The 14,444-nt window shown below is 42.4% G+C and overlaps 1 protein-coding gene across 1 annotated transcript in view; it reads right to left on the minus strand.

Annotated features, from left to right (window-relative positions):
- The window catches only part of LOC145394201 (zinc finger CCHC domain-containing protein 8 homolog), a 52,574-nt gene that overhangs the window by 23,634 nt on the left and 14,496 nt on the right, over positions 1 to 14,444 (minus strand). The window contains exons 4-8 of the mRNA XM_080268187.1: positions 11,759 to 11,845; positions 10,831 to 10,929; positions 8,734 to 8,832; positions 8,413 to 8,568; positions 3,476 to 3,594 (exon numbers count right to left, since the gene is read on the minus strand). Of these exons, the coding sequence (XP_080124313.1) occupies positions 3,476 to 3,594; positions 8,413 to 8,568; positions 8,734 to 8,832; positions 10,831 to 10,929; positions 11,759 to 11,845 (560 nt within the window). The remainder of the gene's footprint in view (positions 1 to 3,475; positions 3,595 to 8,412; positions 8,569 to 8,733; positions 8,833 to 10,830; positions 10,930 to 11,758; positions 11,846 to 14,444) is intronic.

The following is a 14,444-nucleotide window of genomic DNA, read 5'->3' on the forward strand; positions in this document are numbered from 1 at the left end:
CTTTCTTATCTTGTTTTATTCTCCAGTTTATTCAAAGAAGCTGCCAAACATGAGCTAACCAGCCTACTGCAATTATTCTCTTATTATTGCTAATGCTAAATTTTTTTACTATGCACATGCGATTAGCAAAACTTTTCAATCTAGGGGCATTTGATTCAGCCCACACTAACCCCTTCAGTGCATGATGTTTCTTGAACTGAATAATACCATCCGGTGAGCAAGAATAAGGCACCCTATAAAATACATTACTGGGCTGAAGGGCTATGGTAAGCAATTTATCACTGTGTCCCAACCTGGACTTCTCCCACTTTTCCCTCATTAAGTACACCCACTCTACACTCACATCCACACATACCCGCATTGGGTTGCATTAACTTTCATCAATTATGATAGCTTTGCTAGGGCAGCAATGAGGCAGAGGCCGAACAGGATCGATCACTCTGATCAGCAGTGAGGCAGAGGATGAACGGGATCAACTGCTCTTATCGCTTTTCAGCTGTGAATACAACAAAATTGCCGGATGCTGCTATGAATACCCATCTGGCAGTGCTAATTTCAAATACAGTATTAATTATCTACTCAGTAAATTTTATCCCACTTTCATAACATAGTACTGTAAGTGGCTGATCCTTGATTGGCTTAAACACGGCTAAAGTACATCAGTCACAGTTGGAAAACACAGCGTAGCTGTAATTTCAGGCAGTACTGTTTAATGTTACAATTGTTTTTCACCTTTCTCTCTACAAGTACACCCACCGCAATTTGACTTAGGACCTACACACACAGAATTGCTATGGAAGAGTTGTCTGTTTTTGCTTTGTGTTTCCACCTCTACCAAGTGAATTTTTTGGGCAAGAAGTAACTGGCAACTCCTCTGGTGTTGGCAGGAGGTGGTGAAATACTCAGCACATCAGTGCTTGCCCAGAAGCAAGAGTGGGAGTATATGTTCCCATCACTCCGAGCTTGCACCTCCCTCTTTTTTCAAATGCATTACTGTTTGCCCTGTTATTTTCCTGGAGTCAAGTTGTCATGCCTGGAAAGTACTGCTCAAGGGATGAGAGGGTCCGTATCATTGCATGGAGGCAGGATAATGTCCCTATCAACATGATTTGTAAACGTGGATGTGCAAAGACGATTGTCATGAAGATTCTTGCTGCAGTGCGTGGCCTGCCACCTGATGTCGTACCAGAGCACAAGCATGGCGGTGGAAAGAAGAGGACGACTTCCAGAGGTACAGATATGCTTCTGAAGTGGGAAGTAATCACGAATTCTCGACTGACAGCAACAGAATTGAAGAGAATACATCCCCAGCTGTTACAAGACATATCAATTTGAACTATCCAACACCGCTTGCAGGAGCTGGGTTTGCCAAGCCGCACCACAGCCAAGAAACCGCTTCTTACTGACCGTATGAAGAAGCAGTGCATTCAGTGTGCCAAGAAGCATGCACACTGGATACTGGATACGTGGAGAAAAGTTATGTTTTCCGATGAAAGCACATTTCAAGTGTTCCAGGTGTGTTCTGCCAAGATTCGTCACCCTGCCTCCCGTAGTCGATATGACACTGCTTACACGGTGCTGACTGTTAAGCACTCACAATCAGTAATGGTATGGGGGTGTTTCTCAAGTGAAATGGGAAGGGTAGGCCTCTACTTTCTTCCTAAGAACTTGATGATGAATGGTGACCGGTACATTCAAGTTCTGAAAGATCATTTGTTAAACTGTTTTGCTATTCATGGGTGCAACTTTTTCATGCATGATTCAGCTTCATGTCACAAGTCAAGAAAGGTGACAAAATGGCTTCAAGATAATTGGATTGAGGTCCTTGATTGGCCTGGCAACAGTAAGGATTTAAATCCATTAGGAAACTGCTGGGCAAAGATGAAGAAAATCATGGCAGTGAAGAAGCCACCCAATTTAGACAACCTCAAGACTGAACTGACAAATGTTTGGTACAAAGAAATGTCCTTAGATTACTTAAGAGATCCAAGTGATTCCATGCCAAAATGCATCCAACTGGTCCTTGAAAACATGGGAAACATGATTTCATATTAATGAATGGCATTTCATGAACAAACATTGTGATATACCTGTATATGATTTCTGTGTTTTTTAATACCTTGTGGGGGGAGGTCCTTAGTCAATTTGCGGTATCTGTAATAGAAGACTGTTTCCTTTTACAATACTCTTGTCTTGAATGAAACAAAATACCACAATGAGATGCCAGCCTAACAAGGGTGATCGAATTTCCATATAGGACAGACATCTTTCATAATGACTCAGCAGTCTAGCTAGCCAAACTCCCTCCAATATGACTGCCTTGCTAGTTAGTGAGTGGATGGCAAGTGAAATGATCATGATTGCCTTTCAGAAGGTTAGCAGGCAATTCACCAGTGGTCATGTTAACTTCCGAGAGCAGGGGGAAAGCTAGGCGCATAAATGACAAATTGCTAAACTGCTAAAATGTTGTAATTTCAGGTAGTTTTGTTTAATGTTGCAATGATTTTTCCCATTTTCAACCATCAGTAATACAAGACTGTTTCCTTCTATGACATTCTTGTCTCGAATGAACCAAAATATCAGTTAGAAAAGCCAGCCAAACATGGGTTATTGAATTTCCATATGGGACAGACGTCTGTTATAATGACTCAGCAGTCATACTAGCCAATATTAGTAAGAGAAGCCAGCCTAACAAGGGTTACTGAATTTCCATATGGGACTGACATCTGTTATAATGACTCAGCAGTCATGCTAGCCAACATCTCCTAATGATTCCCTTACTAGTTAGTGAGTGGATGGCAAGCAAACTGATCATGACTGCATTTCAGAAGGTTAGCAGGGGGTTCACCAGTGATTATGTTAGCCTGCTAAGGTAGGGTGTATGCTAGATGCTAAATTGCTAAACGGCTATACCACTAAACCCCTGGACTGTCACATGGCCAGTTGTAAACAGACCCTGAGTGTTATGTATTCTTGAACTTGGGTGTTTCTAATCATAAAATCAATGGTCTTTATACTCCAGAAAATACATGTGAGTGCCAAGCAGTGAGATGATCATCTGTATAAGAGATTCTTCTAAATGGAGCCAAGCAAACCTGTCTAGTCTGGCCTCCATGATGCATGGGGATATTTGAAAGTAATCTTGAGACAAAAAAGTGTGTCTTATACCCTCCGAAATACGGTAGATGATGATGATGATGATATTTAGAACGCATTCCTTACTTACAGAGAGGACCTGTACCAGCAGAGTTGTTGTTGTTGTGGTCCCATGCTTATCTGATATGTGAACCCAGTGGACTGCCCTCAGTCCATCCTCCTCCTTTCATGGACTCTGGAGGAAGATGAGGAATATTTGAATAACCAGGCAGTCGAGTCAACCAGTCTTATCGGTGCTACCAAGTCAAAAGACTCTCTCCAGCACAGTAACTATTACAATGCATTATGAGGAAAGAACACAACACAGTATACAACTCACATTGCTGTAGGAAGGCACTGTGTCCAGCGACTTGCGTACATCACCTTCATCATCCAGTGTGATCACCTCCGTCTCAATGCTAATACCATCTGGCATCTCTGTGTCTTCTCTGGCTTGAGCTGTGAAGAACCTAAGTCAATATATCGGCAGCACTATAATCACTATAAGACAATCAACTTATTTATTTTTTTTTTTAGAGATCAGGAAAGCGCTGAAAAGGGACACCTCCTTAAGATGGCACCCATATATCCAGCTGACTTTGCACCCTGGTTATCTAAAAGTCCCTCAACTCCATCCAGTCCACAAAATAGAAGATGGTGGACTGCATTGCTTCAGCTTGCAGTCCACTGGGTTCTCCCTAAGATGAGCCTAGGGTTGCAACAACTACTAACAGAGATCAGGAACAATATCTGTATCTATACAGTATTTCTGGCAGCATAATCATCGTTTTTGTTTCTGAAGACTCCGCCATGCTTGCATGCGTCAGCCCAGTCACCTATGGGCAGCTTTCCATGCTGCTTGATTGCTGCCACCTTCCTTATTAAGTCCCTTAACCATGAGGTCACATTCAATGACCTCATCCCAGGTCTTTTTGGTCTACCTTTCACTACCCTACCCCCGACATTAACACTCCTCACTCTCTACACCCAATTATCATCACCCATCCTTTCCACATGCCCAAACCATCTCAATCCACATCTCCTCATCACAACATTAGTACACTCCAGTCCCACCCTACCTCTCAGCCCTTCCACCATTAACCTTGCTCCCCCAGGCCTTGCACACAAAGACACACTGCACATCCACCTAATCACTGTCATTTCTGTACAACTAAGCCAGCAAATATCCTCTTCCTTTACTGTCCAGATCTCACTACCATACTGTACAGCATTAGGGCACATCCACACATGTGCTCAAATATATATTGGCAACACAGCTGGCAACATGTTCAGGAACATGTTTGCAGCAGTATTTGGACAGATGTATGCAAACATGTTTCAGTGCAGTTTCGAACACTGGCAGCAGAGGTGATGGGGTAAATGTGTCCATACAAGGCAACTGAGACTTCATCATGATGTTGCCAACATGATCTGGACTCTGCTGTTCCCAACATGTTTGCAGCGTGTTTGTTACTGTGTTGCTTACATGTTGCCAACACTTGTTTGAGCACACGTGTGGATGTGCCCTAACACTCCTAACACATGCTGCATGACACTATAAATCCACTATACAGGGTGCCTTGAGGCCACTACCACAGCCACTGGTAAGCTGGTGGGCTAGGGGTCCCAGATCCATTGCCTGGACCTGGGACTGTGCAATGAGTGGGGCCTGTGGTATGTCTATCTCCCTTTATTAATCCTGACTATGACAGAACACAAGAATAAGTTTCAAAGCAAGCCTGAGGACAGTAAATCACCCAGGGGGATGAGGGTGGGTTCACGGAATGTGGAAAGTTTGAGGGGAAGAGCGGGGGAAGTCGTTGAGGCATTCAGTACGAGGTGGGTGGATGTGGCATGTTTGCAGGAAGTCTGGTACAGGGGTGGATCAGCCAGAAAGATTGTTGGGAGGGAATGTTGCTATAAATTGTTTTGGCAGGGGGGGACAGACAGATATGGGGGTGTTGGTGTGATGGTTGCAGAGAAATGGGTGGAATATGTTATGAATGTTAAAAGAGTAAGCGATAGGATTTTGGTAGTGAAAATTCTATTCGGTAGAAAGATAGGTGCAGATATATCGGCATATGCTCCACAGGCAGGATTGGATGAAGCAAAGAAAGATAGATTTTGGTATGATTTAATACATGTAGTAGGTGGTATGCAGGATGATGAGATAGTGGTTTTGGGAGGGGACTTAAATGCTCATGTAGGTAAAGCAGCACAAGGTTATGAAGGAGTACATGGGGGATGTGCATATGGTACAGGGAATGAAGAAGGGGAAAGGATACTCGAGTTTGGGGAGGCAACGGACATGATTGTGTGCAACACATATTTTAGGAAAAGAGAGAGTACGTTAATTATGTATGAGTCTGGGGGAAATAGCAGTCAGATATATTATTTTCTGGTTAGGAGGGCTGACAGGAGGTTAGTGAGGGATGTTAAAGTTATAGGAAGTGAGGAGTGTGTGCAGCAGCACAAACTATTGATTTGTGATATGGTGCTTAAAGAGCGAGTGATGAGAAAGTGGACTTATGTACCTAGGAGGAAAGTATGGAAGCTGAAAAACCAAGTAATAAGGGATGCCTCCTATAGCGAGATGAGGAGAGTGGTGGCTGAACAGGGAGCCATAGACAGAGGCGTTAATGAACGGTACAACGCCCTCAAGAACAATCTCTTGAGAGTTATTGATGTAACATGCGGTTGGACAAGAGGACCACCAAGACATAAAGTAACTTGGTGGTGGGATGAGGGTGTAGAAGCTGCAGTTAGGGAGAAAAGAAGGCTTTTCTGGGAATGGAAGAAGGGTGGTAGCAAGGAGGAATACTTGGCTGCCAAGCGTAGGGCTAGAAGAGAGGTATACAGGGTGAAGTCTGAGTCACAGAGATTTTTACTTGATAACCTGAATCATGGGGAATGGACAAATATGATATTTAAGGTGGCAAATCAGATGAAGAGGAATAATCGGTATATTACAGGTGAGCAGTGTGTGAAGAATGATGAAGGAAGGGTAGTAGTGAACAGTGAGGATATTAAAGATGCATGGAGAGACTATTATGGCTGGTTGTTGAATGAGGAGTTTGACTGGGACAGGGAAGGTTTGGAGCCAGCAGATCCAGTGTTTGGCTTTTGGCCTTTAATTGATGCTGCTATTGTGAGTGAGGCAATAGGCAGGATGAAGGTGGGGAAGACAGCAGGTGTGTCTGGGTTAACTGCTGAAATGTTGAAGGCCTCAGGAGATATAGGGGTGAGGTCAGTCACTGACCTGATAAATATGATTATCTATGAGTGTGTTGTCCCAGATGATTGGTTGAAGAGTGTAATTGTAAATGTGTATAAAAGGAAAGGTGATGCCCTGGAAAGAGGAAATTATAGAAGTACGGTATAAAGCTTTTAGATCATATAATGAAGGTAATGGAGAGAGTTTTAGAAAGTATGATCAGAGAAAGAGAGAATATTGATGAGATGCAGTTTAGGTTTATGCCAGGTAAGGGTACCACTGATGCCATTCCATTGTTCGACAGCTTCAGGAAAAATATATTGGTAGGAGAAGGGATCTTTATTTTGTTTTTGTTGATTTGGAAAAGGCCTTTGACAGAGTCCCTAGAGAGGTGGTGAAGTGGGCAATGAGAAAGCTTGGCTTGGAGGAGTGGCTGGTTAGGGTGGTTATGGCTATGTATGTGGATGCTCGCACCTAGGTAAGAGTGAATGGAGATTTGAGTGATGAGTTTTCCGTGAACGTTGGTGTGCATCAGGGGGTCAGTTTTGAGTCCCATGTTGTTTATCATGGTACTTGAAGCCCTCTCACGTGACTTTAGAAACTGACTCCCGTGGGAGATGTTGTATGCTGATGATTTGGTGTTGATTGCAGAGAACGAAAGGGAGGCAGAGGAAAGGTTTAGGAAGTGGAGAGATGGTATGGGGCACCAGGGCTTAAGGGTAAATGTAGATAAAACAAAAGTGATGATATCTAGGGTTGGTGGCGGTACTGTCAAAGACAAGGGAGAGTGGCCATGTGCAGTTTGCCACAAAGGCGTGGGAAGTAATTCTATCTTGTGAGGTGTTTGTGATAAATGGGTGCACAAGAGACGTAGTGGTATCAGAGGTAGACTGCGAGATAATGCTGATTTTATGTGTATGGTGTGTCGGGGAGAGCAGGTGGAGATTGTCAGGCGTGAAAGGATTGAACTTGCTGGTGAATCTCTTGAGTATGTGGAAGAGTTTTGTTACTTGGGAGACATAGTGTGCTGGAGGTGGGGCTGGAGCTAGCTCTGTGGCTAGGGTGAGAAGTGGTTGAAAGAAGTTCAAGGAGCTCTTGCCTCTTCTGACATTGAAAGGGCTCTCCCTATGTGCTAAGGGGTCTTTGTATGCAGCATGTGATAGGAGTGTAATGCTGTATGGTAGTGAGACCTGGGCAGTAAAGGATGAGGATATTCGCCGGCTCAGATGTACAGAAATGACATTGATTAGGTGGATGTGTAGTGCATCCCAGCGTGCAAGGTCCGGGGGGGCTGGGTTTATGATGGAAGAGTTGAGAGGTAGGATGGGACTGGAGTGTATTGCTGTTGTGATGAGGAGAGGTAGATTGAGATGGTTTGGACATGTGAAGAGGATGGGGGATGATAACTGGGTTAGGAAGGTGAGAAGTGTTAATATTGAGGGTGGGGTTATGAGGGGTAGACCGAGAAAGACATGGGACAAGGTCATGAAGTGTGAACTCAGGGTTAAGGGACTGAACAGGGAGGCTGCAATGGATCGTGCAGCGTGGAAAGCCGCCATTAGGTGACCGAGGCCGACATGCATGCATGTTGGAGCCTTTACAAATGAAACGAAATGAAATGAAATGCTCTTTCACCTTAACCTGGCCAAGACTTTTGTTCATCTTCAGCTTATTTCAAATAGCTCAGTGGCAGAAAAACATACCATACGCCCCTGCATCCTTTCCATAGCATTTCTTTGTCACTATACTCATTTTACTCTCATTTGCCCAAAAACTGCCATCTCTAAATCCTGAATGCTGGGGTGTAACAAGAAATTCACACAGGGATATCCTGCTAATCATGAAGAAGTGCTATGGAATGGATGTATAGGTACTGTAATGTACTGCCACTGAACTATGTGAAACAAACCACAAGATGATGAAAATCTGGGCCAAGTTAAGGGAAAAGAACTACCATACAGCATCATATTTTTGTGTTAATATATTGTTATAATTTAACATCCAAGACAGAGAACTGTAATTTTAGGCCAAACAGAAGCAAATGGGGTATATACAGTACTTACCAACTTCCGGCACGTCCCCTTCCTCTGGGCAATTATCGGCTGTCGTGTCTATGGTTATCATGTCAGCCAGCACTACAGAGCTCCCCTCCCTCTCTTCTACTTTCCCTCCATCACCATCTGTCTTCCCTTCTGCTTCTCCTCTCATGCCATCAGGTTCTGTAAGACAAGCATCATCATCAACATCATCATCATCACCATTACCATCATCATCATCATCATCACTATCGTCACTACCTTATCATCATCCTCTTGTGTCTGGCTCAGGACAATTATTAATTTCCTTGATGACCAAACAACACCACCAACAACAACAACACTCACCACACACACTCTTTTTGGGCGTTTGACTGAGGTCGATAAATGAGTCCTCCACTGACTCTCGCTGGCCACTCTGGATCTGGACGCTGTCACTGTTTATGTCTACACAAAGTCAAATGAGATTAAACACTTAACCGCTGGAATACCATGACTTATTTTCCATTTAAATTAAGCTACCACCAAGCAATCTTCCTCGGGCTTTGAAGGGAGCTCTAGTAGTAAGTGGTTAATACAAGCTAAATCCGACCCATTCAGTTCAAAACAACTCCCTAAGCTGAAACAAATAATAAAAATAAAATATATTAAAATAAATAAGTAAATTACTAAAATGGGTCAACATTACTTAGAAAGACAAAATCTGACTCTAACTTAATACACTGCAGCCTCATTACGTGACAGGGTTGCGTCCAGCGAAGACCTATTGCATAACGAATTATCACACTATAAGGTCGATATAACATGGGTTCAATGCGGTTAGAGGGAGTGATCTTGACCGGGAAGCCTAAAATGACTTTAAAAAACTCTGCCACCCACCTGAAGTTTGTGCTATATTGGTACAAGTCATCACCAAGGGTCCTCCCCTCCCCCAGGATGGGAGACAGTTGGAGGACCTGGACGACCACTCCACAAAAAAAAAAAGATATGGTATCACTTCATTTAATATCACACACTGCACTATTTGTTAAGTACTTATGCTGTTATTTGGCAATAGCAATAGTGTTCCAGCGACATTTCATGCACAAAATAAAACAAAAGGTGACAGTCACAGCCAATGTAAATGCTGAGCGGGCATCTTGACTCTGTCAGCCTTGCAGAGGCGCAAAAAGGGGCTGATGGATATGCTAGGTTGACATGATTTCCAAGTCATAAGTTTCAGTATTTCAAATACAAAAAGTATCACTTCACCTAATCTCTTATGGGTGGGCAACTTATCTAGTATACACCCGAGTAGGGTGGCATAGTTTCAGAAAAAAAAAGTATCAAGGAATAACCCTACACATACATAAATGGATGAAAAACGAAGGTAAGAGGTGTTACTTATATGATACAGTGTGACAGCTGGCAGTGCAAGGTGGAGCAGAGTAGAGCATGTGGCAACTTGTCACCAGGTGTGGGGTGGGGCCGGGCCAGTGGACTTACCACTCACTCCCGTTTTCTTGACCACTAAATACTAAACTTTACCATTTATGATTATTTACTATGTTCTTTGTCTTCACTTTGCATGACAGTAGGGGACAGTGTTGTCATAACACCCAATTTAACCAATGAATGGCTGAACGTCATGTAACGCTGCCCCGCCTTTTCATGTATGAACATTACTTAACAGCACCCCCTTTGTAGGGGTCAATACTGCACAATCCACTATTTGTTAAGTACTGGCACTGTTCTTTGGTGATAACAATAGCATTTCAGTGGCCTTTCATGAAAAAGAAGAGGCCCAAAAAAGGGATGATGGTTACGAACAGCTGACACAATTTCCAAGTCACAAGTTTCAGAATTCACACACAAAAAAGTATCCCTTCACTTAATACTGCATGCCACGCTATTTGTTAAGCACCTGCACTATTATTTTGTGATAACACTGGTGCTTTAATGACCTTTCATGCACAAAACAGAATGACAGGCAATGATCACAGCCAATGCTAACACTCTGTGGCCATTTTAGTTTGCGTGCGTAACCGTGTCCACACAAGATTGTCAGAGGTGGCCATCATTGTTGTTGTGAAATCACGATTAATATTTTTTACGTTGTACTGAGACAGGGTACAACTCTTTATTTATCATGGTAACGGTTAATCACACAACAAGGCTGTACTGTATACTGAGCCTGACAATGTAGAGCATTTTTCAACCTAATTTTTGCCATCTCCTCATGATTTTAATCAGCTTAGGACAGAATTTTTGAACTTGAGGAGTAAGATATACAGCAGAATGATTTAATTCTACAGTACAAGAGGCCACTCATAAGTATTATAAAAGCCACCTGGTAACAGCAAGAATGCACTAAATGTGATATCACCCTTGCTCAAGGGGTTAAAATAAAAGGAAAAAGGTAAAATAGAAGAGAGAGAGAGAGAGAGAGAGAGAGAGAGCACTCACCAAACACACTCTTCTTCGGCATCTGATCCAGGGCAATTACCGAATCCCCCAATGACTCCTGTGGCCCACTCTGGTTCTGGACGCAGTCATCACTTACTGCTGCAGAAAATTAAATGTGATTACAGTATTGTATATGGTTAACCCCTTTAATTCCATGACATACTTCATATTCTATTCTTGCTATACAATAATCTTTTCACTTTAACTTTGTCTACAATGGGAATCTCTTCAGTTTGAATGCTGAGTTATAGAAAGAGATTTTAACACCAAAAAATTAAAGATATGCTCATTACATATAAGTGCTATGGAAAGGATGGATTTGAATGTTAAGTTGTAACATGAGATTAACACTAGAACATGAAGCTTGTCACAAAAAGTACTATGGAGAGGCTGTACAGCTGTTGCAATGCCTTTTTCTGTCAGTGAACAATGTAAAATCAGCTACAAAACCTGGGCCAAATTAAGGTGAAAGAACTATAATTTTAGAGACCTTTATGCATATTACATGAGACTTTTATGCAAATTACATGAGACTTCTTCCACCGGAGAGGTTAGACATAATAAATTAACCCCATCATGGTTTCATCCCATATTTAAGTAGGGCAAAATTTTCTGGAGACAGCAAGAATTAAATTCAATATACTGTATTACTGTGCAAAGGAGTTAGTGTCAGACAACATCTGACCACAGCTTTATATAATCAACATCATCCTAACCTTTTCCAACTAGCAGGCTGGGTAAGGGAGGATCTGGAAAACATGGAATGAGAAAAGTACAAGAGATGGAGAACTATTGGTAGCATGCCCAGCAAAATGGACCAGACACTCATTCACAGCTCTCTGAAAACTATGAAATCCTGGCTCAGCCCTACAGACCTAAAAAATACACATACATATAGTACAAGAAAAGTACATTCTTCACCACTCACCACACACACTCTGGTCTGATCCACAGCCACTCTTTTCTGGTGTCTCCTCAAGGGTGACCACTGGCACTGAGTCATCTTCTGTCATATCTGAAATAGGCATATGTTTATTTTACCACGGCCTTTTATATGCCAGTATATTGGTTATAATCTGATGAAGATCCCTAACCTCTTTCAGCTAGGTTGACGGCTAAGTGTAATAAAATTGGAGAGTAAATCTGGCTAGTAAAGAAGGAGACACTCCTACTAAGGCTCTCAGAATTTCATGCAACATTAACTTTGTATCTAAGTTATGAAGTGGGTCAATTCCATCATGTGAAAACAAACTGGCATTATAAAGTATATGATGATCAGGCAAAATATGGAATAAAATTTTTCTGGATACAGGCAGTCCTCATTACAAGTGAGTGATGTTTTCCAAAATATAACACCTACAATACAAGTAGCACTGTATAGAGTACTAGGGCAAACTAGCAAATCAGCTTTATTGGTACTAATGGAACTTTATTTGGCAGCTTCTTTGTGAATTATTACAGACTTAATAGTAAACAGATAAATAAGTATGAAAAATAAGTACAGTATATAAAAAAGACAAACCTGGACTTTCTGTATAGTATACTGTATACAGTCACTGCTCGCAAAACGCGCGATCAGAGAGACGAAACTAGTCATAACACAGCCCTTTCTTTGTTTTTTAATCCAAGAAATGGTCAAAAAGCAATTTTGACAAATATTATGCAGGTGGAGAAATTACCCATTTCTTAAAAGAATTTACTACACTGATATGATAGTGAAAATGCAGTCTGAGGCCAAAAATTATGGAATATTTAGTAATTAGGCAAGAAAACTAGTCAAAACACAGTAAAAAGAAGACAAAACACAGGCAGCGCGTTGCATCTGCCGGTGACATATGCATGTCACATGTCCACGCAGGGTGTCATCACGGTCTACTGAGCATTTCTGGCCAACTTCAGTCAACCCTCTCCCCGCAATGCCTCCACATGTGCTGTGTTTTAACCTTGCTCTTTTTTTTTTTTGGCCACCTGACCCAGCCTGACCATGAGGCCCCACCATGCCTCAGCAAGACGGCGGAAGAGTTTGATCCAGGAGCAGAAGCTTGACGTGATCAAGCGGAAGGAGAAAGGAGAACGTAACTGTGCCATCGCCACAGCGTACCAAGTCAACGAGTCAACTATTCATCTGACCCAGCGCTTGTTATGATGGAAAGGTACCTGGTCATGCACTGCAACTGACAGGAGAGGGAAGGAGTTCCAATCGACTCTATAAATGCATGAAGGACTCCGTGGAGCCGGCGCGGCCAGAGGACTGTGCTGAGGACCAGTAGGAGCCCTGCCCTGCCTTGGAACCCCACTTTCCCTTCCCCCATGAAGCCCACAAACTCTTCACTTCAAGGTGAGGAATCCTTCAGTGTTTGTACCAGTATGTACTGAAGTCATTTTAGGTAGGTAAATGTCCTGAGAAAAATCCCAGAAAATTGACCCAAAAAGTGAAGTTCAGGCTGGCTTGGGTACCATGAAACACTTTAACATGTAAACATATGGCAGTATAATGCAGACTGTTCATAAAGCAGGACCTGCCTGGCACAACATTCATGCATTATGTGAACAGTGACTGTACTGTACATATTTGAGGATGATCAAAATCAGGGACACAATCTTTCTGGAATGAGAAATAGGGGCGTGGAAGAAGTTGAGAGGTGGACGAGAGAGCTATATGCAGAGAGGAAGAGAGAGGTGAAAAGATTAGTAAGAGAGAGTAAGAAGAGAGTGGATGAGGAATTTCGAAGAAATTTGAGTGTAAAGTGGAGGAACAGTATGAAAATGTTCTGCAGAGGTGAAGACAGTAAGACAGAGTGGCAGTGACGTCAGTAGGGGAGTGAAAGATAAAAATGGTAGATTACTAGTGGAGAAGGGAGAAAAAGTGAGCAGATGGAGAGAACACTTTAAGGAATTGTTGAACATAGAGAATGGAAGTAATGCGAGTATAAGTGGCTAGGGAATGGCTGGGAGAAGGAGGGAGGTGAGAAGACAGGAAGAAATCAGTAGGACAGAAGTTGTGGAAACAATGAAGAAAGTCAAATTGGGGAAAGCCCCAGGAATTAATGGAGTGTGTGGTGAAATGCTGAAGCATGGGGGAGAGAGAGTAATAAAATGGATATGGAAGATGTGCATATTGGCCTGGGAGGAAGGTAGGGTCCCGGAGGATTGGAAGTCAGGAATAATTATTCCCTTGTATAAAGGAAAAGGGGAAAAAGAAGTGTGTGGTAATCACAGGGGCATTTGTCTTTTTAGTATAACAGGAAAAGTGTATGGCATGATACTTATTGACAGAGTTTGGGAAATAACAGAGGAATTAGTTGGAGAAGAACAGGGAGGCTTTAAGAAGGGAAGAGGTTGTGTAGATCAGATATTCATTCTTAGATCTTTAGTGGAAAAGTTTCTAGAGAAGGGAAAGAAGTTGTATGCCACCTTCATGGATTTGGAGAAAGCATATGACAGGGTGGATAGACAAGAGTTGTGGAAAGTATTAAGAATATATGGAGTAGATGGGAAGTTGCTGAATGCTGTGAAGAGTATATATGATGGTGCTAAGGCTGCAGTGCATGTGGATGGTGAACTGAGTGAATTTTTCTCTTTGAAGGTTGGGTTGAAACAGGGATGTGTCACGT

Source organism: Coenobita brevimanus, chromosome 26 (genome assembly GCF_032717465.1).
Source record: "Coenobita brevimanus isolate Jiangsu-jjx chromosome 26, ASM3271746v2, whole genome shotgun sequence".
NCBI lineage: Eukaryota > Metazoa > Arthropoda > Malacostraca > Decapoda > Coenobitidae > Coenobita > Coenobita brevimanus.